The sequence below is a fragment of the Salmo salar genome, chromosome ssa10, assembly GCF_905237065.1.
Source record: "Salmo salar chromosome ssa10, Ssal_v3.1, whole genome shotgun sequence".
Classification (NCBI taxonomy): domain Eukaryota; kingdom Metazoa; phylum Chordata; class Actinopteri; order Salmoniformes; family Salmonidae; genus Salmo; species Salmo salar.
Window position 1 is genome coordinate 57,447,471 of NC_059451.1, and position 26,523 is coordinate 57,473,993.

At 47.6% G+C, this 26,523-nt stretch overlaps 2 protein-coding genes across 6 annotated transcripts in view; both read left to right on the top strand.

Annotated features, from left to right (window-relative positions):
• Positions 1–26,523, top strand: part of LOC106560617 (lipoma-preferred partner homolog) — a 591,662-nt gene that overhangs the window by 453,711 nt on the left and 111,428 nt on the right. The window lies entirely within an intron of this gene.
• Positions 19,912–22,277, top strand: LOC106569332 (uncharacterized). Of its 3 annotated transcripts, XM_045687987.1 has the most exons (3): positions 19,912–20,129; positions 20,516–21,525; positions 21,729–22,277. In XM_045687987.1, exons 2-3 carry the CDS (start codon positions 20,601–20,603, stop codon positions 21,905–21,907), a joined length of 1,104 nt encoding a protein of 367 aa, XP_045543943.1. In that variant the 5' UTR covers positions 19,912–20,129; positions 20,516–20,600; the 3' UTR covers positions 21,908–22,277. The 3 variants fall into 3 exon arrangements, with proteins under 3 accessions (XP_045543943.1, XP_013996048.2, XP_045543942.1); XM_014140573.2 differs by having other exon boundaries at positions 19,912–21,590; XM_045687986.1 differs by having other exon boundaries at positions 19,912–21,525.

The following is a 26,523-nucleotide window of genomic DNA, read 5'->3' on the forward strand; positions in this document are numbered from 1 at the left end:
ATTAAGATGGGCAAAAGAACACAGACGCTGGACAGAGGAACTCTGCCTAGAAGGCCAGCATCCCAGAGCCGCCTCTTTACTGTTGACTTTGAGACTGGTGTCTCAGGATAATTTGTATCTCGATTAAACAAACAGCTCTGCTTGGCATGGTAAGCAATATCGACAAAATATGCAATTTCTACCCTCTTTGAATCAAATGCTGCTGGGACTAGTTGATTTTAAACATTTTCATGGTGACCTCGCCTCAAATAATGGTGCCAAAAAAGTCCAGTAGTGTGCTTGCTGAGACTACAATTTTGTTGTTCCTCATACTTCTCATGATTATTCTGTTATAATATGTAGCCTACTCACCGTGGTTGTTTTTAAAATGACAATAAGTTATAGTTGAGATGTTTCTACAACTGATTGGAGAATGGACCACCACCACCACCACCAACCTCACCACCACCACCACCAACAACCTCACCACCACCATCATCACCACCACCACCACCATCACCATCAAGCTCACCACCACCAACCTCACCACCACCACCAACCTCACCACCACCACCAACCTCACCACCACCACCACCCTCACCACCACCACCACCAACCTCACCACCACCCTCACCACCACCACCACCAACCTCACCACCACCACCATCACTATCACCACCACCACCAACCTCACCACCACCACCGTCACCACCACCAACCTCACCACCACCAACCTCACCACCACCACTATCACCACCAACCTCACCACCACCATCACCACCACCACCAACCTCACCACCACCACCACCAACCTCACCACCACCACCACCACTACCGTCACCACCACCACCACCACCACTATCACCACCACCACCAACAACCTCACCACCCACTCACCAACCTATTTCTGGTTTAAATAGATTTAGTTTCGGAGACAGAGAGAGAGAGACAGAGAGAGACAGACAGAGACAGAGACAGAGACAGAGAGAGAGAGAGAGAGAGAGAGAGAGAGATCACTAGCTTTGGCAATGTAAACATTTGTTTCCTATGCCAATAAAGCCCATTGGGGGGGAGGGAGAGAGAGAGTATTGACTGCTACCTCACTTAATCCCTTGTTAATTGAGTGTGTCTGTTTTGGGTATAAATGATGCCATACGAGGGTGCAGAAAGTTCACGGCCCGGGGCTTTTTTAACATTCTGGAGGGACAGCAGCAATGATTGCACTCTCAGACAAAGTGCTGAGTGCGACAGTATGGGACCTAAAACACTTAGCAAAGAGAGAGAGACAGAGCACTCCTCTTTATAGTGAAAGCAGTAGTGTTGTAATTCCCAATGAAGAGAGAGATGGGGGAGAAGAGAGATGAGGGAGAGAGAGAAGGGGGAGAGAGAGAGGGTGTGTGTGTGTGTGTGTGTGTGTGTGTGTGTGTGTGTGTGTGTGTGTGTGTGTGTGTGTGTGTACTTTCGTGTCAAATCGCCAGATGGCAACCTGTCCCTTATGGGATTAATTAACACATAAACAAACATTAGAATAATTCACTGTGATAATGTGGTGATAATTCACTGTGATAATGTACAGATAATGTGTTGTAATAATGTAGTGGCAATCCGTTGTGATAATGCAGTGACAACCCGGTGTGATCGTGTAGTGATAATTCACTGTGATAATGTAGTGACAATCCACTGTGATAATGTAGTGATAATTTACTGTGATAATTCACTGTGATAATATAGTGATAATGTGCCGTGATAATGTAGTGATAATTCACTGTGATAATGCAGTGATAGTTTGATGTGATAGTGTACCGATAATTCACTGTGATAATGCAGTGATAATTTGCTGTGCTAATGTACTGATAATGTAGTGATAATTCACTGTGATAATGTACTGATAATCTAGTGATAATTCACTGTGAAAATGTACTGATAATTCTTCCCTCGTTCTCTGCAGTGCGCACCACATAAAGAGTGAAAATAAATCAAAATACATAATAGTCAATAAGGATATCCAAACAATAACTACTAAAAGATTATACATACATAAATACATACAGTATCCAGATAAATGAATCCAGACAAATGAAACGGAAGGCATTTGAACCCAGTCTGGCACAAAGAAAAGATTCATGTGGGAGACGGGCTGTACACAATTTATATACACACTTGACACTTGCCACATTGAAGCTCAAAATGTTATAATTTAATTATAGGTATCCCTTTTTCTTTTATTCCAGGCTTTATCTAAATATTCCGCAAACGGAAATACACAACGGACAAAAAAACATTTCAGTTTCTCCTCATGGCTCAGCCACATAATACCAGGGTATATCTGGTGGTCTGTCTCCTCATGGCTACATAATACCAGGGTATATCTGGTGGTGTGTCTCCTCATGACTACATAATACCAGGGTATATCTGGTGGTGTGTCTCCTCGTGGCTACATAATACCAGGGTATATCTGGTTGTCTGTCTCCTCATGGCTACATAATACCAGGGTATATCTGGTGGTCTGTCTCCTCATGACTACATAATACCAGGGTATATCTGGTGGTCTGTCTCCTCATGACTACATAATACCAGGGTATATCTGGTGGTCTGTCTCCTCATGACTACATAATACCAGGGTATATCTGGTGGTCTGTCTCCTCATGGCTACATAATACCAGGGTATATCTGGTGGTCTGTCTCCTCATGGCTACATAATACCAGGGTATATCTGGTGGTCTGTCTCCTCATGGCTACATAATACCAGGGTATATCTGGTGGTGTGTCTCCTCATGACTACATAATACCAGGGTATATCTGGTGGTGTGTCTCCTCATGGCTACATAATACCAGGGTATATCTGGTTGTCTGTCTCCTCATGGCTACATAATACCAGGGTATATCTGGTGGTCTGTCTCCTCATGACTACATAATACCAGGGTATATCTGGTGGTCTGTCTCCTCATGACTACATAATACCAGGGTATATCTGGTGGTCTGTCTCCTCATGGCTACATAATACCAGGGTATATCTGGTGGTCTGTCTCCTCATGGCTACATAATACCAGGGTATATCTGGTGGTCTGTCTCCTCATGACTACATAATACCAGGGTATATCTGGTGGTCTGTCTCCTCATGGCTACATAATACCAGGGTATATCTGGTGGTCTGTCTCCTCATGGCTACATAATACCAGGGTAAAGCTGGTGGTCTGTCTCCTCATGGCTACATAATACCAGGGTATATCTGGTGGTCTGTCTCCTCGTGGCTACATAATACCAGGGTATATCTGGTGGTCTGTCTCCTCATGGCTACATAATACCAGGGTATATCTGGTGGTCTGTCTCCTCATGACTACATAATACCAGGGTATATCTGGTGGTCTGTCTCCTCATGACTACATAATACCAGGGTATATCTGGTGGTCTGTCTCCTCAAGGAGAGGTATGTGTTGGTTGGAGGAGAGGAGGTTGCATCAGTAGGTCCTCTGTCTCTGAGCATCTCAGCTACAGATCAGCGTTGACGTGTGTTTACTCCTCAACATAAATATTTAGAAACACAAAAGTGTCTGAGGCTGCCACTTATGTAGGAGCCATTCCCTTCTGCTTGCTGGTCAAGTTCCCCTCGGCCAGCACTATTGTCAGAAGATGTTAGCTATATTTATCAACTCATTCAACTACTCTCTCTTTTCTCTCCTGTCCTCCCCTCTTCTCTCTCTCCTCCACTCTCTTCTCTCTCCTCTCTCTCTCTCTCTCTCCTCTCCTCTACTCTCTTCTCTCCTCTCTCCTCCACTCTCCTCCTCTCTCTCTCTCTCTCTCTCTCGTCTCTTCAATCTCCACTCTCTCTCCTCTCCTCGCTCCCCCTCGCCTCTCTCCTCTCCTCTCCCCCCCCTTCTCCTCTCCTCTCTCCCCCTTCTCCTCTCCCCCTTCTCCTCTCCTCTCTCCCCCCTTCTCCTCTCCTCTCTCCCCCCTTCTCCTCTCCTCTCTCCCCCCCTTCTCCTCTCCTCTCTCCCCCCCTTCTCCTCTCCTAATAAATCATAATGGTGTCTGTGTGGGTTTAGAGCCACCTTCCGGCCCTGACAGAGCTAGGGCACAGAGCTAGGGCACAGCACACTAGGGGAGTCTGTATAACCTCAGAAAAGATGCTCACATAATCAACGGTAAATTAGCTGTCTGCTGTTCCTATTAGCTTGGAGATGGTGAGAGACGCAGTCCTTTTGATTTCAACTGAACTTAAGTGCATAACAAACTTAATTTGTTTGATGTTTCAAGACATTAGAGAGAATGTTCAAGGAGCTTTTGACCAGACCAGGTTCAATTAATAAAACAAAATCTAAAAATGAATTTATTTTAAATCCATTGCAATAAGCCGTTATCTTGGTAACATGGAACAATGTTCCCTCCATGGGTCCACTCTTCCACAGAGCTGCCACTTCTTACATCCTGTATAAACCTTGGAAGACAATAGGCTGGAGCAACAGGAAGCCTTTTCATCTCTCTGATTGGCTCGGCTGGTACTTTAAAACAGCCAACCGGTGGGACTCAGTGGGACAGGGGTTAATTGCATACGAAGGGTCGAGTGCAGGCTCTGTGTTGTCCATGGCTTGCGTCCCAAATGGAACCCTATTTCCTATATAGTGCACAACTTTTGACCAAGACCCTATGGCCCCTATAGGACTCTGGGCAAAAGTAGTGCACTATATAGGGAATAGGGTTCCATTTGGGATACGCACCATATCTGCCCTGTTACACTGCTGTCCTACCAGGGAGCCAGTATTACTGTATTACCTCAGCTAGAGACCTTCATTGCATACTGGTAAATCCTCACTTCTCTTAATTGGGCTTGTTGGAAGCCTTACCTCTCTAGCTCCTGTCTGAGCTGCTAGCTGGTCATTTAAACAGGTCAGGACCTGTCTGAGCTGCTAGCTGGTCATTTAAACAGGTCAGGTACTGTCTGAGCTGCTAGCTGGTCATTTAAACAGGTCAGGTCCTGTCTGAGCTGCTAGCTGGTCATTTAAACAGATCAGGTCCTGTCTGAGCTGCTAGCTGGTCATTTAAACAGCTCAGGTCCTGTCTGAGCTGCTAGCTGGTCATTTAAACAGCTCAGGTCCTGTCTGAGCTGCTAGCTGGTCATTTAAACAGCTCAGGTCCTGTCTGAGCTGCTAGCTGGTCATTTAAACAGGTCAGGTCCTGTCTGAGCTGCTGGACTAAGGGACATGATGCTGCACTGGTGCCTGTAGTCTGCAGCGGTGTTCACGTTTCTTCCTACGGCCACGCACCTACAGTAGCAGATCCTGCGTCACCCTGTTGGACTGGGGGCCTGTGGGTTAACTGGGGGCCTGTGGGTTAACAAGGGGGTGGGTTAACTGGGGGCCTGTGGGTTAACTGGGGGCCTGTGGGTTAACTGGGAGCATGTGGGTTAACTGGGAGCATGTGGGTTAACTGGGGGCCTGTAGGCTACCTGCTGCAGCTCAGGTTCCTACAGTCACAGACAGACCTAGATACGGTCACCCTGGACTACAGGCCTGTGGCTGGTTGGGGGTATATTATCAGGTCCACTATCACGTCCATTATCAGGTCCACTGTCACGTATATTATCAGCTACGTTGTCAGGTATATTATCAGCTACGTTGTCAGGTATATTATCAGCTACGTTGTCAGGTATATTATCAGCTACGTTGTCACAGATTGTGCTCTCTGTTTCCAGTGACTTGACACGGTGCTGTTTGTCATGTCGTTAATGCTCAACAACACTAAGTATGCGTCCCAAATGCTGTAGGGCTCTGGTCAAAAGTAGTGCACTATGTAGGGAATAGGGTTCCATAGGGCTCTGGTCTAAAGTAGTGCACTATATAGGGAATAGGGTTCCATAGGGCTCTGGTCTAAAGTAGGCCACTATATAGGGATTAGGGTTTCCATAGGGCTCTAGTCTAAAGCAGTGCACTATATAGGGAATAGGGGCCTCCCTGTGGCTCAGTTGGTAGAGCATGGTGTTTGCAACGCCTGGGTTGTGGGTTCGATTCCCACGGGGGGCCAATACAGAGAAGAAAAAAAAAGAATTATAAAATGAATTGAAATGTATGCATTCACTACTGTAAGTCGCTCTGGATAAGAGCGTCTGCTAAATTACTAAAATGAATAGGATACCATTTGGAATGCAGGCTGAGCCATTTCGGAGCACACAGTTGAAATAAATCCTCATGACAGGCCCAGATTTGGGTATTCCCACCTCAGCCAAGTGCCAAACCTGGTAAGTGCTGTTGGGAGATGCATTAAGAATACTTAGAAATGGCCAAGGATTTGAATAATGTTACAATTAGATGCTGTTACTTGAAATCCCCAAGAAATGCTTGGGAAACGACCTAAATATGGCCTAAATATCATCAGATTGTGTCAGTGCAGTCTACACTCTGCAGGGCCAGAATCCAGGCTAGGGATCCAGTCTGGGAGGGAAGTGTCCAGGGGTGGCACAGGACAGCCAGAGGCAGTAGACATTGGGAGGCAGAATCCAGGCTACAGAAATGGGACCAGTCCAGAGGCAGTGTAGTCTACAGGTCCAGAATCCAGGCTACTGAATGGAACCAGTCCAGAGGCAGTGTAGTCTACAGGTTCAGAATCCAGGCTAGAAGGTAAGTTTTCCAATGGTGGCACTTAGGATGGAACCAGGCCAGCTGTAGTGGGGCATGGTGCCAGCTGTAGTGGGGCATGGTGCCAGCTGTAGTGGGGCATGGGAGGGAAGTGTCCAGGGAGGGAAGTGTCCAGCTGTAGTGGGGCATGGTGCCAGCTGTAGTGGGGCATGGGAGGGAAGTGTCCAGGGAGGGAAGTGTCCAGCTGTAGTGGGGCATGGTGCCAGAGGTAGTGTGGCATGGTGCCAGCTGTAGTGGGGTATGGTGCCAGCTGTAGTGGGGCATGGGAGGGAAGTGTCCAGGGAGGGAAGTGTCCAGCTGTAGTGGGGCATGGTGCCAGCTGTAGTGGGGCATGGTGCCAGCTGTGGTGCCAGCTGTAGTGGGGTATGGTGCCAGCTGTAGTGGGGCATGGTGCCAGCTGTAGTGCCAGTGGAACCCCTTGGTAATTGTTGTTCTCTACAGAGCACTGCCTAGTCTGCCAGCCCTACCAGCCCTGCCAGGGTAACCCAACGCTCTCCAGGAAAACCCCTTCCATTTAGCCCCCTCCCCCTGTCTTGGCTAAACCTACTTTAGGCTAGCAAAGTCACTGCAGACAGAGTGACCACAGACAGAGGGACCACAGCCTGGTTGGAAAGCTAGGCATCCTCTGCTGATTCACACACAGAACCAGTATTGTACTGTAGTGTAATGCAAAGCCAACCATAGACAATATCAGGACTGTTGTCAGGAATTACATTCTGTTTCTCTGTAGTGTAATGCAAAGCCAACCATAGACAATATCAGCACTGTTATCAGGAATGACATTCTGTTTCTCTGTAGTGTAATGCAAAGCCAACCATAGACAATATCAGGACTGTTATCAGGAATGACATTCTGTTTCTCTGTAGTGTAATGCAAAGCCAACCATGGACAATATCAGGACTGTTGTCAGGAATGACATTCTGTTTCTCTGTAGTGTAATGCAAAGCCAACCATAGACAATATCAGGACTGTTATCAGGAATGACATTCTGTTTCTCTGTAGTGTAATGCAAAGCCAACCATAGACAATATCAGGACTGTTATCAGGAATGACATTCTGTTTCTCTGTAGTGTAATGCAAAGCCAACCATAGACAATATCAGAAAGAAACCGGTGGAGGTAGATGCAGTGAGGAGACCGCTCCGCTTCCATAACAACAGCCTAGTTGTAATTAAAAGTGACTTAAATAACAACCCCACACCTGTCACATTACCCTGTGATGGATATCCTGGTAGTCAGGAACACACACACACACACACACACACACACACACAGTCTGCCCATATGTTCAGTGATGCAGCAGCCTGCTGTTATATGGCATCCAGAGTCTGCGTTCCAAATGGCACCCTATTCCCTATACAGTGCACTACTTTGAACCAGGGCCCTTTCGAGAATTGTAGGTAATAGGGCACTATATAGTGAACAGGGTGCCATTTGGGACAATGACAGAGTCTCCTGGGCTGCTGCTGCCTCCCGCTGTGCATCGTGGGTAGAGGGAGATCCCATGCCCACGCCGCTGCCTCGTGAAAGAAATGGTGGACGAGGAGAGGAATGGTGGACGAGGAGAGGAATGGTGGGAGAGGAATGGAGGACGAGGAGAGGAATGGAGGACGAGGAGAGGAATGGTGGACGAGGAGAGGAATGGTGGGAGAGGAATGGAGGAGGACGAGGAGAGGAATGGAGGACGAGGAGAGGAATGGTGGACGAGGAGAGGGAAAGAGGTGGAGGAGGAGAGGAATGGTGGAGGAGGAGAGGAATGGTGGAGGAGGAGAGGAATGGTGGAGGAGGAGAGGAATGGTGGACGAGGAGAGGAATGGTGGACGAGGAGAGGACTGGTGGACGAGGAGAGGACTGGTGGACGAGGAGAGGACTGGTGGAGGAGGAATGGAGGACGAGGAGAGGAATGGTGGATGAGGAATGGAGGACGAGGAGAGGAATGGTGGAGGAGGAGAGGAGGAGGAGGAGAGGACTGGTGGAGGAGGAGAGGAATGGAGGAGGAGAGGAATGGAGGACGAGAGGAATGGAGGACGAGGAGAGGAATGGTGGACGAGGAGAGGAATGGTGGAGGAGGAGGAGGAGAGGAATTGGTGGAGGAGGAGAGGAATGGTGGAGGAGGAGAGGAATGGTGGAGGAGGAGGAGAGGAATGGTGGACGAGGAGAGGAATGGAGGACGAGGAGAGGAATGGAGGAGGAGGAGAGGAATGGTGGAGGAGGAGGAGAGGAATGGTGGAGGTGGAGGAGAGGAATGGTGGAGGAGGAGAGGAATGGTGGAGGAGGAGAGGAATGGTGGGAGAGGAATGGTGGGAGAGGAATGGTGGGAGAGGAGAGGAATGGTGGACGAAGAGAGGAATGGAGGACGAGGAGAGGAATGGAGGACGAGGCGAGGTATGGTGGGAGAGGAATGGTGGGAGAGGCATGGTGGGAGAGGACTGGTGGGAGAGGACTGGTGGGAGAGGACTGGTGGGAGAGGACTGGTGGGAGAGGACTGGTGGGAGAGGAAAGGAATGTTGGAGGACGAGAGGATTGGAGGACGAGGAGAGGATTGGAGGACGAGGAGAGGAGAGGATTGGAGGACGAGGAGAGGAATGGAGGACGAGGAGAGGAATGGAGGACGAGGAGAGGAATGGTGGAAGAGGAGAGGAATGGTGGAAGAGGAGAGGAATGGTGGAAGAGGAGAGGAATGGTGGAAGAGGAGAGGCATGGAGGACGAGAAGCAGAATGGAGGAGATTCTGTTGACTTCTTCAACTATTCATCTCTGTCTGTGTCAAGGGTTTTATAGTAAACCAAAACTGAAACTAAAAGAAAAACTATTTAGTAAACTGAAATAAATATTAAAATACAAAATATTTGAAAAACTAAAACTATACTATTTATTGCCTTTGACTGCAAAACTAACTACATTAAAATAAAAATCATCATTGGTCCCGTGTGGCTCAGTTGGTAGAGCATGGTGTTTGCAACGCCAGGGTTGTGGGTTCGATTCCCACGGGGGACCAGTACGGGGGGAAAAAAAATAAATAAATAAAAAATTACAAAAATAAATAAAATAATGTATGAAATGTATGCAGTCACTACTGTAAGTCGCTCTGGATAAGAGCGTATGCCAAATGACTAAAATGTAAAAGTTTTTAATCAAGCTTTTGGCGGGTAAATGCTGCCAGTAGATACCGATGTTTCAATAGGCCTAGCTTGTGCATCGCTAACTTTATTATTTAACCTTTATTTAACTAGGCAAGTCAGTTAAGAATAAATTCTTATTTTCAATGACGGCCTAGGAACTTATTCAGGGGAAGAACAGATTTTACCTTGTCAGCTCAGGGATTCGATCCAAAAACCTTTTGGTTACTGGCCTAACGCTCTAACCACTAGGCTACCTGCCGCTCCACGCCTTGTAAACCTTGAGCCAGTCAACTACTGCCGACTTCTATCCAATCCCTGCAGCAGCTTGTCTGATAGACCCGAGTGTGTCTCTGCCACTTCGCTCAACAGAGATGGAGCCACTGATGAGGGAAGCAGAGTCTTTTGTACTTCAGCAAATCAGAGAGTACAGCCGTAGAGCAGCAGTACCCCAGGAAGATGCCAACATGATGAATCCAGCAAGCATCTCGACCACAGTGTATCAGAAATATAGCTTCCACGTATCCAAGACTGTGTCTGAGGTCACTGTCCAGCAGGAGGGTCAGCCTGGCAGGGCATGAGGTCACTGTCCAGCAGGAGGGTCAACCTGGCAGGGCATGAGGTCACTGTCCAGCAGGAGGGTCAGCCTGGCAGGGCATGAGGTCACTGTCCAGCAGGAGGGTCACCCTGGCAGGGCATGAGGTCACTGTCCAGCAGGAGGGTCAGCCTGGCAGGGCATGAGGTCACTGTCCAGCAGGAGGGTCAGCCTGGCAGGGCATGAGGTCGCTGTCCAGCAGGAGGGTCAACCTGGCAGGGCATGAGGTCGCTGTCCAGCAGGAGGGTCAACCTGGCAGGGCATGAGGCCGCTGTCCAGCAGGAGGGTCAGCCTGGCAGGGCATGAGGTCGCTGTCCAGCAGGAGGGTCAGCCTGGCAGGGCATGAGGTCACTGTCCAGCAGGAGGGTCACCCTGGCAGGGCATGAGGTCACTGTCCAGCAGGAGGGTCAGCCTGGCAGGGCATGAGGTCGCTGTCCAGCAGGAGGGTCAACCTGGCAGGGCATGAGGTCGCTGTCCAGCAGGAGGGTCAACCTGGCAGGGCATGAGGCCGCTGTCCAGCAGGAGGGTCAGCCTGGCAGGGCATGAGGCCGCTGTCCAGCAGGAGGGTCAGCCTGGCAGGGCATGAGGCCGCTGTCTAGCAGGAGGGTCAACCTGGCAGGGCATGAGGTCACTGTCCAGCAGGAGGGTCAACCTGGCAGGGCATGAGGTCGCTGTCCAGCAGGAGGGTCAACCTGGCAGGGCATGAGGTCGCTGTCCAGCAGGAGGGTCAACCTGGCAGGGCATGAGGTCGCTGTCCAGCAGGAGGGTCAACCTGGCAGGGCATGAGGCCGCTGTCCAGCAGGAGGGTCAACCTGGCAGGGCATGAGGCCGCTGTCCAGCAGGAGGGTCACCCTGGCAGGGCATGAGGTCGCTGTCCAGCAGGAGGGTCAGCCTGGCAGGGCATGAGGTCGCTGTCCAGCAGGAGGGTCAACCTGGCAGGGCATGAGGCCGCTGTCCAGCAGGAGGGTCAGCCTGGCAGGGCATGAGGCCGCTGTCCAGCAGGAGGGTCAGCCTGGCAGGGCATGAGGCCGCTGTCTAGCAGGAGGGTCAACCTGGCAGGGCATGAGGTCGCTGTCCAGCAGGAGGGTCAACCTGGCAGGGCATGAGGTCGCTGTCCAGCAGGAGGGTCAACCTGGCAGGGCATGAGGTCGCTGTCCAGCAGGAGGGTCAACCTGGCAGGGCATGAGGTCGCTGTCCAGCAGGAGGGTCAACCTGGCAGGGCATGAGGCCGCTGTCCAGCAGGAGGGTCAACCTGGCAGGGCATGAGGCCGCTGTCCAGCAGGAGGGTCACCCTGGCAGGGCATGAGGTCACTGTCCAGCAGGAGGGTCAGCCTGGCAGGGCATGAGGTCACTGTCCAGCAGGAGGGTCAACCTGGCAGGGCATGAGGCCACTGTCCAGCAGGAGGGTCAACCTGGCAGGGCATGAGGTCACTGTCCAGCAGGAGGGTCAACCTGGCAGGGCATGAGGTCACTGTCCAGCAGGAGGGTCACCCTGGCAGGGCATGAGGTCGCTGTCCAGCAGGAGGGTCAGCCTGGCAGGGCATGAGGTCGCTGTCCAGCAGGAGGGTCAACCTGGCAGGGCATGAGGTCACTGTCCAGCAGGAGGGTCAACCTGGCAGGGCATGAGGTCACTGTCCAGCAGGAGGGTCAACCTGGCAGGGCATGAGGCCACTGTCCAGCAGGAGGGTCAACCTGGCAGGGCATGAGGCCACTGTCCAGCAGGAGGGTCAACCTGGCAGGGCATGAGGCCACTGTCCAGCAGGAGGGTCAACCTGGCAGGGCATGAGGTCACTGTCCAGCAGGAGGGTCAACCTGGCAGGGCATGAGGTCACTGTCCAGCACGAGGGTCAACCTGGCAGGGCATTACATGCCTGTGTGAGCTGTGGAAATACCTGGAAGAGGTAAAGGAGGGCATGTTTAGAGTCACCTCTCCAGGTCTGACAGACAAGGATGGCTGTTTATCCAAAGCTGAGGCCTGTGACACTGCATCTGGTTTCTGCCCCTGCATCTGGTTTCTGACCCTGCATCTGGTTTCTGCCTCTGCATCTGGTTTCTGCCCCTGCATCTGGTTTCTGCCCCTGCATCCGAAGCGTTAGGCAGAGAATATTCTCTGTCTGTGGTGTGGCAAACCTCTTCAAAGTTAGGAGCGTTTGTCACAAATTAAGTGGGAAACTGTCACCAAAGTCAGCCCAGAATGAAAGTTCTTTCGAACATGACAGTACCTGTGTGTTTGTTTCGCTGTCCTGGTCCACCCAGGCTGCAGGTTAGGTCAAGGATAGCAGGGTTCGGTACACAAATCTGGTTCTCGGTAGGTTCAGGTCTAAACGGCAACAGGTAAGTCCAAAACAGTCCAGCTCGTACACGGTAAATCCAGCCAATGTAGATTGTCTCTTTCTCTATGGTTCATAGATCCTTCCCGCCCTCTCTCTCTCTTTCTGGTTTTTCTTGACCTTTTATCTGTGGGTCGGCTCCACCTTCTGAGGGTTCCCCTTGCTTCTGGGAATTGTAGTTTTGGCAGTTGGCCATTTTGTGATCTGTAGTTCTGATCGGGGTGGCCATTTTAGTGATCGGGCAGAGCCCGTTTATTAGTTCTGCCCTCACATATCTGCCATTTATCACTCGACCCCCTTCTTTGCCACAGTGGACACCTGTCATCAGCCCTGAGAAACTGAACAAACACCTCTCTGGAGCGCAGAGTCATCGTGAAGTTAACCCAGAAAATATTGTTTGGTGTAACAGAAACACTCAATAACACAGGCACGCGTACGTGTGCGCACACACACACACACACACACACACACACACACGCACACACACACACACACACACACACACACACACACACACACACACACACACACACAGATTCCTCTAGTAGACTCTGCCTGAAACAATTCTGAATGTGTATTAGATACTGTATTGTACTGTGAGCTAACAGGTCAGGGTTTAGTTATACTGTACTGTATGCTGCTGCTACTGTTTATGTACTCATCTACTGAGATAATGAATGGCTAGAGGACCAGAGCTGTTTATGTACTCATCTACTGAGATAATGAATGGCTAGAGGACCAGAGCTGTTTATGTACTCATCTACTGAGATAGTGAATGGCTAGAGAACCAGAGCTATTTATGTACTCATCTACTGAGATAGTGAATGGCTATAGGACCAGAGCTGTTTATGTACTCATCTACTGAGATAGTGAATGGCTAGAGGACCAGAGCTGTTTATGTACTCATCTACTGAGATAGTGAATGGCTATAGGACCAGAGCTGTTTATGTACTCATCTACTGAGATAATGAATGGCTATAGGACCAGAGTTGCAGTTACCACAGGGAAGGGAACAGGAGAAGGGAACAGGAGAAGGGTACAGGGAAGGGTACAGGGAAGGGTACAGGGAAGGGTGCAGGGAAGGGTACAGGGAAGGGTACAGGGAAGGTTATTACTTGGAGAATGTGTGTATCATTGTTTGGGGAAGAGAAAGTGATTCCAAACACTGTCTTCTGAACACATTTCACAGAGAGAGGGCGAGAGAGAGAGAGTGGGCAAGAGAGAGAGGGGCGAGAGAGAAAGTGGGCAAGAGAGAGAGGGGCGAGAGAGAGATAAGAGAGTGGGCTAGAGCGAGAGAGAGTGGGAGAGAGAGAGAGAGTGGGCGAGAGCGAGAGAGTGGGTGAGAGAGAGAGAGAGAGAGAGACAGTGAGAGACAGAGACAGAGAGAGCCCTGACCTAAAGTTTACCCAGTGTAATGTCACTCCTAGTCATGAGAGTACTACTGCCCTGTCTTCCTGGCTGTGTGTCAGATCCTCTCTGTAACCAGAGAAGGAGACAGTCTTCCTGGCTGTGTTTCAGATCCTCTCTGTAACCAGAGAAGGAGACAGTCTTCCTGGCTGTGTGTCAGATCCTCTCTGTAACCAGAGAAGGAGACAGTCTTCCTGGCTGTGTGGCAGATCCTCTCTGTAACCAGAGAAGGAGACAGTCTTCCTGGCTGTGTGTCAGATCCTCTCTGTAACCAGAGAAGGAGACAGTCTTCCTGGCTGTGTGTCAGTTCCTCTCTGTAACCAGAGAAGGAGACAGTCTTCCTGGCTGTGTGTCAGTTCCTCTCTGTAACCAGAGAAGGAGACAGTCTTCCTGGCTGTGTGTCAGTTCCTGACTGTAACCAGAGAAGGAGACAGTCCCATGTCCAGAAGGATCACATTCTACTACTGAGGCTGGGTTTAAGGCGGGCAGACCAGGGTATACACTCAGCCCTAACCAGGGATAGGGAGAGATCAGTGTTTCGCTGCATATTCCACTGGACGTCTCTTCCCCGTACCAAAATGTAGGACTCTCTTGGACGTTGTCACGCCCAAAAAATTGGTGTAGCTGACCTAAAGGAAGCAGACAGACAGGGAGGCAGAGACTCTGCCTGGGCTAAGGGGGAGTCAGATCAATGTCAATGCTGCCATCTTTTATTGTTGATACAGATGGAATGTAAAGCAAGGGTGAGACATGCTGAACTGGACATGTCAGGCTTTCCCAAAATGTAGGACTCTCTTTGGACTGAAAAATTCTCTGTGTAGTATGGACACACTTCTACTTTTTGTTTGTTTGATAAAAAAATCTCAGACAAGAGTTTGAAATGTTACAATATACCTTAGAAAATCACAATTAACCTCTGTTTTGCTTTATTTATGCCTGTGGCACATCCCACTGCAGGAGTATAGCATACTGATGGTAATATGCAGTGATATTATGACAGCCTAGATGGGATATTTTGGTCAAAATGTACCATATCAAGCCAAAATAACAGCATTTATTTGAAAGCCATGTTAGGAATGCGACGCGACTGAATCTTACCATCATGTAACTTCCAGCTTTTACATTCTTGAAAGGGCAAAAACTGACTTTGTCTTGTATGGATGTCGCAGAATAAGAGGCATTGAATTACGTTCCACTACTTGTTGTGAGTCTGAAGTGTGTAGACGGGAACTGTCTAAGTGAGACTCAGTATCTGACTGTATATCGTGTTGGTACAGGCATGACGGGGCCTAGGAGGCTGAGTCAGGACCAGGCTGGCTTATAAACTGTCCGGGAACACATCATCGCAAATAAGAGGTGAAAACATGAAGATAGGAGGAGAAAGACCTGGCATGGTGCCATCCCATTCCTGAACATACTGGCCATACATCACATTATTTTATTTATTACTGTGATACTTCAACAAAACACACACACACACACACACACACACACACACACACACACACACACACACACACACACACACACACACACAGCAGGGTAAGGACCACCACCTAGCACTATAGAGACCACAGGGTTGCTGCAGGTCAGAGACGGCAGGGTTGCTGCAGGTCAGAGACGGCAGGGTTGCTGCAGGTCAGAGACGGCAGGGTTGCTGCAGGTCAGAGACGGCAGGGTTGCTGCAGGTCAGAGACGGCAGGGTTGCTGCAGCTACTCTTCCTGGGGCTTTATTATTTATCCCCATTAGTTCCTGTCAAGGCAGCAGCTACTCTTCCTGGGGTTTATTATGGATCCCCATTAGTTCCTGCCAAGGCAGCAGCTACTCTTCCTGGGGTTTATTATGGATCCCCATTAGTTCCTGCCAAGGCAGCAGCTACTCTTCCTGGGGGTTTATTATGGATCCCCATTAGTTCCTGTCTAGGTAGCAGCTACTCTTCCTGGGGTTTATTATGGATCCCCATTAGTTCCTGCCAAGGCAGCAGCTACTCTTCCTGGGGGTTTATTATGGATCCCCATTAGTTCCTGCCAAGGCAGCAGCTACAACAGTTTTAGTAAGTAATACTGAAGTCGTGCACAATTATCAGTTTCTATTTAGGTTTATGTTGCCCAGAAGCATAATCAGTGCTCTAACTCCCCCTTGTGGTGGTCTGGAGCAATGAAGTAGTGATGCAGGGTACCGTATTAAACCACAAATGACCTCTAAGTCCCGCGGCGTAAACTCACAACTTTTAAAGTAGGAACCACTGTAGATAGATAGAATATTTAGTGTATCTGTAGAATACGTGGATAGAATATTTAGTATATCTGTAGAATACATGGATAGAATATTTAGTATATCTGTAGAATACGTGGCTAGAATATTTAGTATATCTGTAGAATACGTGGATAGGATATTTAGTATATCTGTAGAATACGTGGATAGAATATTTAGTATATCTGTAGAATACGTGGATAGAATAGTATTTACTGCAATAGTTAAATAGGATAGGCCTTGACTAGAATATAGTATATACATACAAAATGAGTAAAACAGTATGTAAACATTACTAAAGTGACCAGTGTTCCATGTTTATGTACATACAGTATGTTCCCATCAGTCACAATTGAGACCAAGAATACATTTTTTACATACTTTTCGATATATATTGTTTAACATGTTACCGTTACTAATGGCGTTAGATGTATATAGTGGTCTGTCTGTTAAAATGTCTGGTAGAAGTGTCAGAACAATTGAGATAGTAGAAAATGACTCAGTGCTAGAGGCGTCACTACAGAACCTGGTTCGAATCCAGGCTGTATCACATCCGGCCGTGATTGGGAGTCCCATATGGTGGCGCACAATTGGCCCAGTGGGTGTCCGGGTTTGGCCGGTGTAGGCTGTCATTGTCAATAAGAATTTGTTCTTAACTGACTCGCCTAGATGAAAGATGAACCTAATAAAGGTTAAATAAATAAAAAATGAAAAAATAAAAGTGAAAGTCCCCCAGTAAAAGTCTATAAGTAAATGCTAATACATCAAATTCCTGATATTCAGCAAACCAGACATGGAGAGAGAGACGACAACTCACTGCCACTAGTGTCTCTGTCAGTGAATCACCCAGTTTGTCCTTTCAAGGTCAATGGACCCAGAAGTCACACCACTACCACACTTCATGATTCTCACAAGAGTTCTCTCCCACTACCACTACCACACCACTACCACACCACTACCACACCACCACTACCACCACTACCACACCACTACCACCACACCACTACCACCACCACCACACCACTACCACCACACCACACCACTACCACACCACTACCACTACCACACCACTACCACACCACTACCCTACCACCACTACCACCACCACTACCACACCACCACCACTACCACACCACTACCACTACTACCACCACACCACTACCACAACAATACCACACCACTACCACACCACCACTACTACCACCACTACCACACCACCACCACTACCACACCACACCACTACCACACACTACCACACCACCACTACTACACCACACCACTACCACCACTACCACACTACCACACCATTACCACACTGCTACCACTACACCACCACTACACCACCACTACCACACCACCACCACTACCACACCATTACCACTACCACCACCACTACCACACCACTACCACACCACCACACCACTACCACCACCACCACTACACCACCACCACCACTACACCACCACTACCACACCACCACCACTACCACACCACCACCACTACCACCACACCACACCACCACCACTACCACACCACTAGCACTACCACCACTACCACACCACACCACTACCACCACCACCACTACACCACCACCACACCACTACCACACCACCACCACCACTACCACACCACCACCACACCACTACTACCACACCACCACCACTACCACACCACTACCACACCACCACACCACCACACCACTAGCACTACCACACCACCACTACCACCACACCACCACACCACCACCACTACCACTACAACACCACTACCACACCACCACTACCACACCACCACCACCACCACACCACCACCACTACCACTACAACACCACTACCACACCACCACTACCACCACACCACCCACACCACTACCACCACCACCATCCCAGCCCCCTCTTGATCTCGATGTCTTGATGAGGGTGTTATAACATGGTTCTGATCTGACCGCTTTTCATTCATGGAGGCTTGACAGTCATATAATTCTAATGTTACCGTTATGCTGTGCATGTCAACTGGATTAGAGCGAGAGAGAGACAGGCGGATGGACGGATGGGTCGACGGATGGACAGACGAGCAGACAGACAGACAGGCTGGCAGACTGGCAGAAAGACAGACGGGGGGACAGGCAGACAGGCAGACAGGCAGGCAGACAGACAGACAGACAGGCAGGCAGGCAGGCAGGCAGGCAGGCAGGCAGGCATGCAGGCAGACAGACAGAGGTGACACTCCAGTCAATGGAAAGCAATTACTGATATATCAAATGAAATGTAAATGTAAGTTAAATGTCCTGGTCTCTGAATGGAATCCTATTGGGTCTTTCTCCCAGTCGGACGGAGTCAGACACCAGGGAGGCGTCTTGGTCTAGGGGCTTGGTGAAGGTCAACCTAGAGTTTCTGGGGTTGTTCACAGTTGAATCCTACAGACGAAGAACCATATATGTGACATTTTTCAAAAAAAAGAGATATACATGAAAAATCGTTATTGGACAGCCTTTTTCTATAGTGAACCGGTTTCACAAGCTTTCCACGCGCTAATTAACAATATTTTTTTAATTTAAAGATAGGCTCTCGTGGAATAACCGTTTATGTGCACCACTCAGAATGGACGGACAAGCGCACAACTTTTCTGTTGCTGATGAAAATCGCCGAAATGTGGGAAAGAAACGTAAAACTAAACTAAAAGAATGGAAAGACAGGCAAAGGAAGATCTTACGGGATGCGGGAAAACCCTATACAAATCGTAAGGGTCAAGAAAAAACTGGAAAAAGCTGTCCAAAAGAGGTATGTGGAAGAACCGTATATCAAACAATCTAGCTAGCTAGCTATTGAGTACAGTAACTAACATGTATGTTCTGGGTTGTCTAATTTGTAACTATAGAGAAAACATATTAGCTAAAGTTCGATTTGGCTACTAACTTATACATTATCGTTACAAATGTTATTGCTAGATTATAGAAGAAACATAGCTAGCTACTTTTTCTCCATCCACCGGATGATTCGACATGGCTACAGTAGCTAGCTAGTTATATGTAACGTTACACTGTATCCTGCAGGGAAGTGCGTGTTCCACTACGTGCAGAAAGGATTGTGGAAAGTTGACTGATGAGCGCAAGCTGCATCTGTTCAACACTTTCTACACTGTCCCATACGAGAAACAACAAGCGTTGATTCTCTCCGGCTTAGAACAGGTTAGAAATAGGACAAAACTCCTATTATTATAATAGCTATATTGAACACTTGCATAGTTTAACTTTGACAGTAATGATACTTACATTAACGTTAACTCTAAAAGTGCAGTGTTACACAATGGTGCAACACAAACTCATTCTGTGTATAGGTTGGGAGTGTGTGAAAGATGGAGGTCCTGATCAAGCAATACCCTGAATGTGCTACAGTATATTAAATTCTGAATTTATCATTGTCAATTTTTATTGCAGCATGAGGTGAAACGGAGACGTAAACCTGAGGATACAAAGGAGAACAAACGACGGAAACAAACCTTCAAATACCATGTACAGCAAGCAGGCCAGAGATTGAATGTGTGCAAGGTCACTTTCATGTCTGTGTTCCAGCTAACCAACAGCCGTCTTCAGGCAAGTGAAAATATGAATTAATGTCTATATGAATATCAATTACAAACATATTGTATTCTTTGTACTAGTTTTTTTAGAACCTGCTAATTGAAATGTAATTGTTTTGGTCAGGTTGTTCAGGAAAAGTTAGGAGTTCAAGCTGAGGCAGGTGAGGTTGCAGGGTCTCCAGATCAGGCTACTGAGGCTAGGTCTCCTTTAGAAGATGGAAGAGGGAAGCATAGCAATAGGTAATGCGCTATGGATTCCAGCCTGGATTATTTCACTATAGCAGTGCTCTAAACAATCTTCTAAACATTAACATAGAGTATCGAATGGATGAATAGCGAATTCTGAAACAAAAATATAGAAATGTTTATTACTTTTAAACAAAATGATGGTAATTAAGCTGTCCAACTACAACCTGAGCATTGAGGACTGAGTGCCGATTACCTTCCCCCTCCCACCGGACGGCACTGGCCTAATTCTCGCCGCCCTACAGGACCCCCCGGCCACAAACGGCAATGGCGTGACCGGGATTTGTACCCCGGTTATAGCGACACAGTTGCACTCTAAGGCAGGTCCCTAGACCATTGAGAGAATACAAGTTCAACAACATCTTGTTGTCTCCTTACAGGCCACATCGGATACATGCTACAGTGAAAGAGGGCATCAAGGAGCACATTTTATCTTTCCCAAGAACCCAGAACCACTACTCTCGGATGAAGGGGGATGTACACAGAGAATACCTCAGCCCTGATCTGAATTTGTTGCGAATGTACCGACTCTACAAAGAGAAGAATACCACATCATCTGCAAAATTCTGGGTTTATAGGGACATTTTCAAACAGCAGAGTCTCAATTTCGGCCAACCCAGGAGTGACACCTGTGGCAAATGTGACGCATTCTTCACTAAGATGTCAGCAGCAACATCTGAAGAGGAGAAGAGGAAGATTGCAGTTGAAAGTGAGTTGCACCATCGAAAAGCCGAAAAGGCCTACACACAGCTTCAAAGTGACACTGAGTGGGCTAAAGCCAATGCTGACTGCCATGTCATTTCTGTGGATCTACAGGGGGTGATGTACACCCCTAATCTGACCCACTCCAATGTCTACTACCAGCGGCAGCTGTCAAATTTTAACCTTTGCATCCAGGAACTTGGAAAAGAAGATCCTGCATACATGTGTGTTTGGCATGAGGGGATTGCACACCGAGGTTCCATTGAGGTAGCAAGCTGCATATTGAAGTGGGTGAAGACAAAATTCACGCCACTCCCCAAACCAGAGGTGCGCAAGTTGATCATCTTCAGTGACAGATGCTGTGGGCAGAATAACAACTGGCGGATGCTCAATCTGATGTCGATGCTCATCTCTATGGGTTACTTTACCCAAGTTGAGCAGAAGTTCATGGTCTCTGGTCATTCTTTTCTTCCTTGTGATCGATCTTTTGCCACCATTGAGAAGAGGCGCAAGGTGTCAGTCCTTCATACACCTGATGATGTTTCAAAGATGATACTTGAAGCACAACCAGCAAAACCATTCAAGGTGATGAGGATGCAATGTGAAGACTTCAGGCACCTTCCAGATTCTGTCCTCAAGCGACCAGCTGGACTACAGATCACCTCAGTGAGGTGGTTAAAAGTCACAGGTATTGGGAAAGGAATCGATCGCAAACATTGGCTCATTCTAAGATCCGATGACAGTATATCACAGGTATTGCACAGAGAATAGTTTACTAACATTCATCATCAACATGCAACATGTTGTTCTAACAATAAAATATCCTAGTGCTTGACTGTGAAAGTTGTTTATTGATGTCAGGAACTTAAAATGTTTCTGTTGTAATTTCAGTTGAGGATCCTTGGAATCTGTACGCCAGACAGAGCCACAGTCTATTTGAGGGATGGAAATCGTGGCTGATCTCCAAACCAAAACAAGGAGCTACACCTCAACCTCCCTATTTTGCAAGCCACTACCCTAGAGCATATGAGAGTCCTCTGCCCATCAAAAAAACAAGTACCAAGATCTGATGACCATGCTCAACTACTTGCCAGCTGCTGCACGCTCTTTTTATAAATCACTGCAGAGTGAATAATTTGATGTTAAACCAAGCTACATAATTAACCGTTTTTTCTGTGAGTTTATGATCCCCTGAACCTGTATAGTATGTTGAATCTGAATACATTTCAGAAAACATGTCACCCCTATTGTAGGAATTTTCTATGTGAATCAATTTGTGTATGATTTCAACCAGCACAATATATTGAATTAATTTAATTTTAAGATGTTGTTCCTAGTGTAGAAAATGTTATGTACAATGTGTTCTGTTGAGAATGATTTTGTGTGTGATCATTTGAACCTTTTTTAAATCTGAATTAATTAAAAACAAACAAGTCATCACATACAGTATGTGAGTATTCATTTGATCTTGATTCCCTTTTGTTATTCATTACAATACACAGTACGTCTCTCTGTCACCACATTTAGCATCAACTCTAAGCAGTTAATACTTATTTACTGCTGTCACCTCAGTACAGGACATTTCTTGCCTTTAGCATGGGTTTAACGCAATTCAAAACTTAATTGCTGATCATAGTGTTAAACGCAAAGAGAATGGGTTTCTGAACGTTTTGTAATATTGACCTTAGGGACCTGCATATTGGCACATCACATTGATCCATATTTGATATGTAGAAGTTGTGCTTCTTTTGATTGAATTCTATTTTTGTAGTTATTCTATGGTATGTTCACATTGAGGGCTTCATTTTAAATGAGACTAAGATTTCATGACTCAACTTTTAAGAAAAGTCATCAGTGCTAAAGTTGATAGACCACCTTTAAATGAACCTCCATACAAATGAATTAACTACATATTGCATTTAAGTTATTTACATGAAGGGCATCTGCACTTGAAAGTACTTAAAACATCATATCAGGTGTTAAAAAAGGACATCTTACAAGTGTCATGGAAAATGTCACATATACTGTTCTTCCACAAACTGAAATCATCACTGGAGATATACTGTTCTTCCACATTCTAAAAATTAAAACGGCAATAAAAAAAGTATTTTTTGAAATAACAAAAAAATATCAATTGTTGTTGGAAGATATGAGTATGGTGAATTATTTGTCAACCATAAAACACCTAATGTGGTACACACAATTAATAATATAAAAATAACTGATTATCTTAAAATGGAAAAATTGTCACATATATGGTTCTTCGTCTGTAGGATTCAGTTGTTTAACCTTCACGGAGCGAGTAACGTTAGCATTACACAGCACGGCCCTGCTCCTGATCTCCTGGACGCAAGCCTCTCTTGGCCCTGTCTACACTTGACACTTCATGCAGTTTTAATATTCTGATTGTAGAGTTCTGATCGTGAAATCCCAAGGCGTCATGCATCTACACCTACATTTAAATGTGTCTACGGTGTCCACAGTGTGTCCGGAATCCCTTTTCCCCACGCTATATTCAAATGCCAGTATACGTTTCTACAAACGGTGGAATAGGCAAAATATGATAACACAACAACTACTGATGGCAGTAGCTAACCACTGTAGCTAACTATCCAGCTAACCTCTGTAGCTAACTACTGTAGCTAACTAGCCAGCTAACCTCTGTAGCTAACTACTGTAGCTAACTATCCAGCTAACCTCTGTAGCTAACTACTGTAGCTAACTATCCAGCTAACCTCTGTAGCTAACTACTGTAGCTAACTGTCCAGGGAACATCTGTACCTAACTACTGTAGCTAATTATCCAGCTAACCTCTGTAGCTAACTACTGTAGCTAACTATCCAGCTAACTGTCCAGGGAACATCTGTACCTAACTACTGTAGCTAACTATCCAGCTAACCTCTGTAGCTAACTACTGTAGTTAACTATCCAGCTAACCTCTGTAGCTAGCCAGAAAGCTAGCAAGCAACGCTAAAGGGATTGCGAACGGGTTAGCGTAACTCTAGCCAAACCCCCCAAAAATACATCTCTACTGAACAAAACTATAAACCCAACCAACATGTAAAGAGGTGTTCCCATGTTTCATGAGCTGAATTAAAAGATCCCAGACATTTTCCATATGCACAAAAGCTTATTTCTCTCAAATTGTGTGCACAGATTTGTTTACATCCCTGTTAGTGAGCATTTCTTCTTTGCCAAGATAATCCATCCACCTGACAGGTGTGGCATATCAAGAAGCTGATTAATCAGGTGCACCTTGTGCTGGGGACAGTAAAAAGGCCACTCTAAAATGTGCAGTTTTGTCACACAACACAATGCCACAGATGTCTCAAGTTTTGAGGGAATGTACAATTGGCATGCTGATTGAAGGAATGTCCACCAGAGCTGTTTCCAGAGAATTGAATGTTAATTTCTCTACCATTTGACAGTACGTCCAACCGGCCTCACAACCGCAGACCACATGTTACCACGCCAACCCAGGACCTCCACATCCGGCTTGTTCAGCTGCGGGATGGTCTGAGACCAGCCACCCGGACAGCTGATGAAACTGTGGGTTTGCACAACCGAAGAATTTCTCCTCAAACTGTCAGAAACCGTCTCAGGGAAGCTCATCTGTCTGCTCGTCGTCCTCACCAGGGTCTTGACCTGACCTGACTGCAGTTTGGCGTCGTAACCGACTTCAGTGGGAAAATGCTCACCTTCTATGGCCAATGGCACGCTGGAGAAGTGTATTTTGATCAATCACATCAGATCTTTTCCAGGTGATCTGGTTGGTCAAAAGACCAATTAGTGGAAAAAAATATCAGAATTGGGCTGCCTGTTTACATTTACGTTTTAGTCATTTAGCAGACGCTCTTATCCAGAGGGACTTACAGTAGTGAATGCATACATTTAAAAAAAAAAAAAAAAATCATACTGGCCCCTCGTGGGAATCAAACCCACAACCCTGGCGTTGCAAACACCAAGCTGGCGTTGCAAACACCATGCTCTACCAACTGAGCCACAGGGAAGACCTGTTCAATCGCAGCCTTAGAGAGAGTGTGTGTGTGTGTGTGTGTGTGTGTGTGTGTGTGTGTGTGTGTGTGTGTGTGTGTGTGTGTGTGTGTGTGTGTGTGTGTGTGTGTGTGTGTGTGTGTGTGTGTGTGTGTGTGTGTGTGTGTGTGTGTGTGTGTGTGTGTGTGTGTGTGTGTGTGTGTGTGTGTGTTAGGACCTATCTAAACTGGATGTGGGTCAACCAGTCAACCCTTCTTCAGCCCCCCCCCGGACAAACATTGAATACTGAAATTAAATAGTGAGATCTTGTTGCACTCAGAGAGAGGCTTTAAATAGCTCCTCTAACAGATGGTGTAGAAGTGCCAGGCTTCCTGACCCTTGAACTTTGCTAATAGGAAAATCACATTGCCGAGACCTTGTTTTCTTGTCACATGATGCTCATAATGATTTCTCTCACTCTCTCTCTCTCTCTCGCTCCCCCCCTGTCTCTCTCCATTCATCTTTCTCCCCCCTTTACCAGTCAACCAGGCATGTGCTTACTGTGAGAAGCTGATATGAGCATGGTGGAACGGTGCACCTCTTTATAACTATCTGTTCTCTGCTGCCCCTCTTTATAACTCTCCGTTCCCTGCTGCCCCTCTCTATAACTCTCCGTTCTCTGTTGCCCCTGTTCTGCTGCCTCTCTATAACTCTCTGTTCTCTGCTGCCCCTGTTCTGCTGCCTCTCTATAACTCTCCGTTCTCTGCTGCCTCTCTTTATAACTCTCCGTTCTCTGCTGCCCCTGTTCTGCTGCCTCTCTTTATAACTCTCCGTTCTCTGCTGCCCCTGTTCTGCTGCCTCTTTATAACTCTCCGTTCTCTGCTGCCCCTGTTCTGCTGCCTCTATTTATAACTCTCCGTTCTCTGCTGCTCCGTTCTGCTGCCTCTCTTTATAACTCTCCGTTCTCTGCCGCCTCTCTTTATAACTCTCCGTTCTCTGCTGCCCCTGTTCTGCTGCCTCTCTCTATAACTCTCCGTTCTCTGCTGCCCCGTTCTGCTGCCTCTCTTTACAACTCTCCGTTCTCTGCTGCCCCGTTCTGTTGCCTCTCTTTATAACTCTCCGTTCTCTGCTGCCTCTCTTTATAACTCTCCGTTCTCTGCTGCCCCTGTTCTGCTGCCTCTCTTTATAACTCTCCGTTCTCTGCTGCCCCTGTTCTGCTGTCTCTATTTATAACTCTCCGTTCTCTGCTGCTCCGTTCTGCTGCCTCTCTTTATAACTCTCCGTTCTCTGCCGCCTCTCTTTATAACTCTCCGTTCTCTGCTGCCCCGTTCTGCTGCCTCTCTTTATATCTCTCCGTTCTCTGCTGCCTCTCTTTATAACTCTCCGTTCTCTGCTGCCCCTGTTCTGCTGCCTCTCTCTATAACTCTCCGTTCTCTGCTGCCCCAGTTCTGCTGCCTCTTTATTCAGACAGACAGATGTTTCAAACGTTGTTTGCAGTTCAGTTGCTGAATCACATGGAGGCCGGGAGGGAGGGCATGCCGGTAGGTGGATGGGTGAGGGGGGGCGTGCCCAGTGGGTGGACGGGCGAGGGGGGCGTGCCCAGTGGGTGGACGGGCGAGGGGGGCGTGCCCAGTGGGAGGACGGGCGGAGGGGGGCGTGCCCGGTGGGTGGACGGGGGGGGGGCGTGCCCAGTGGGTGGACGGGCGAGGGGCGT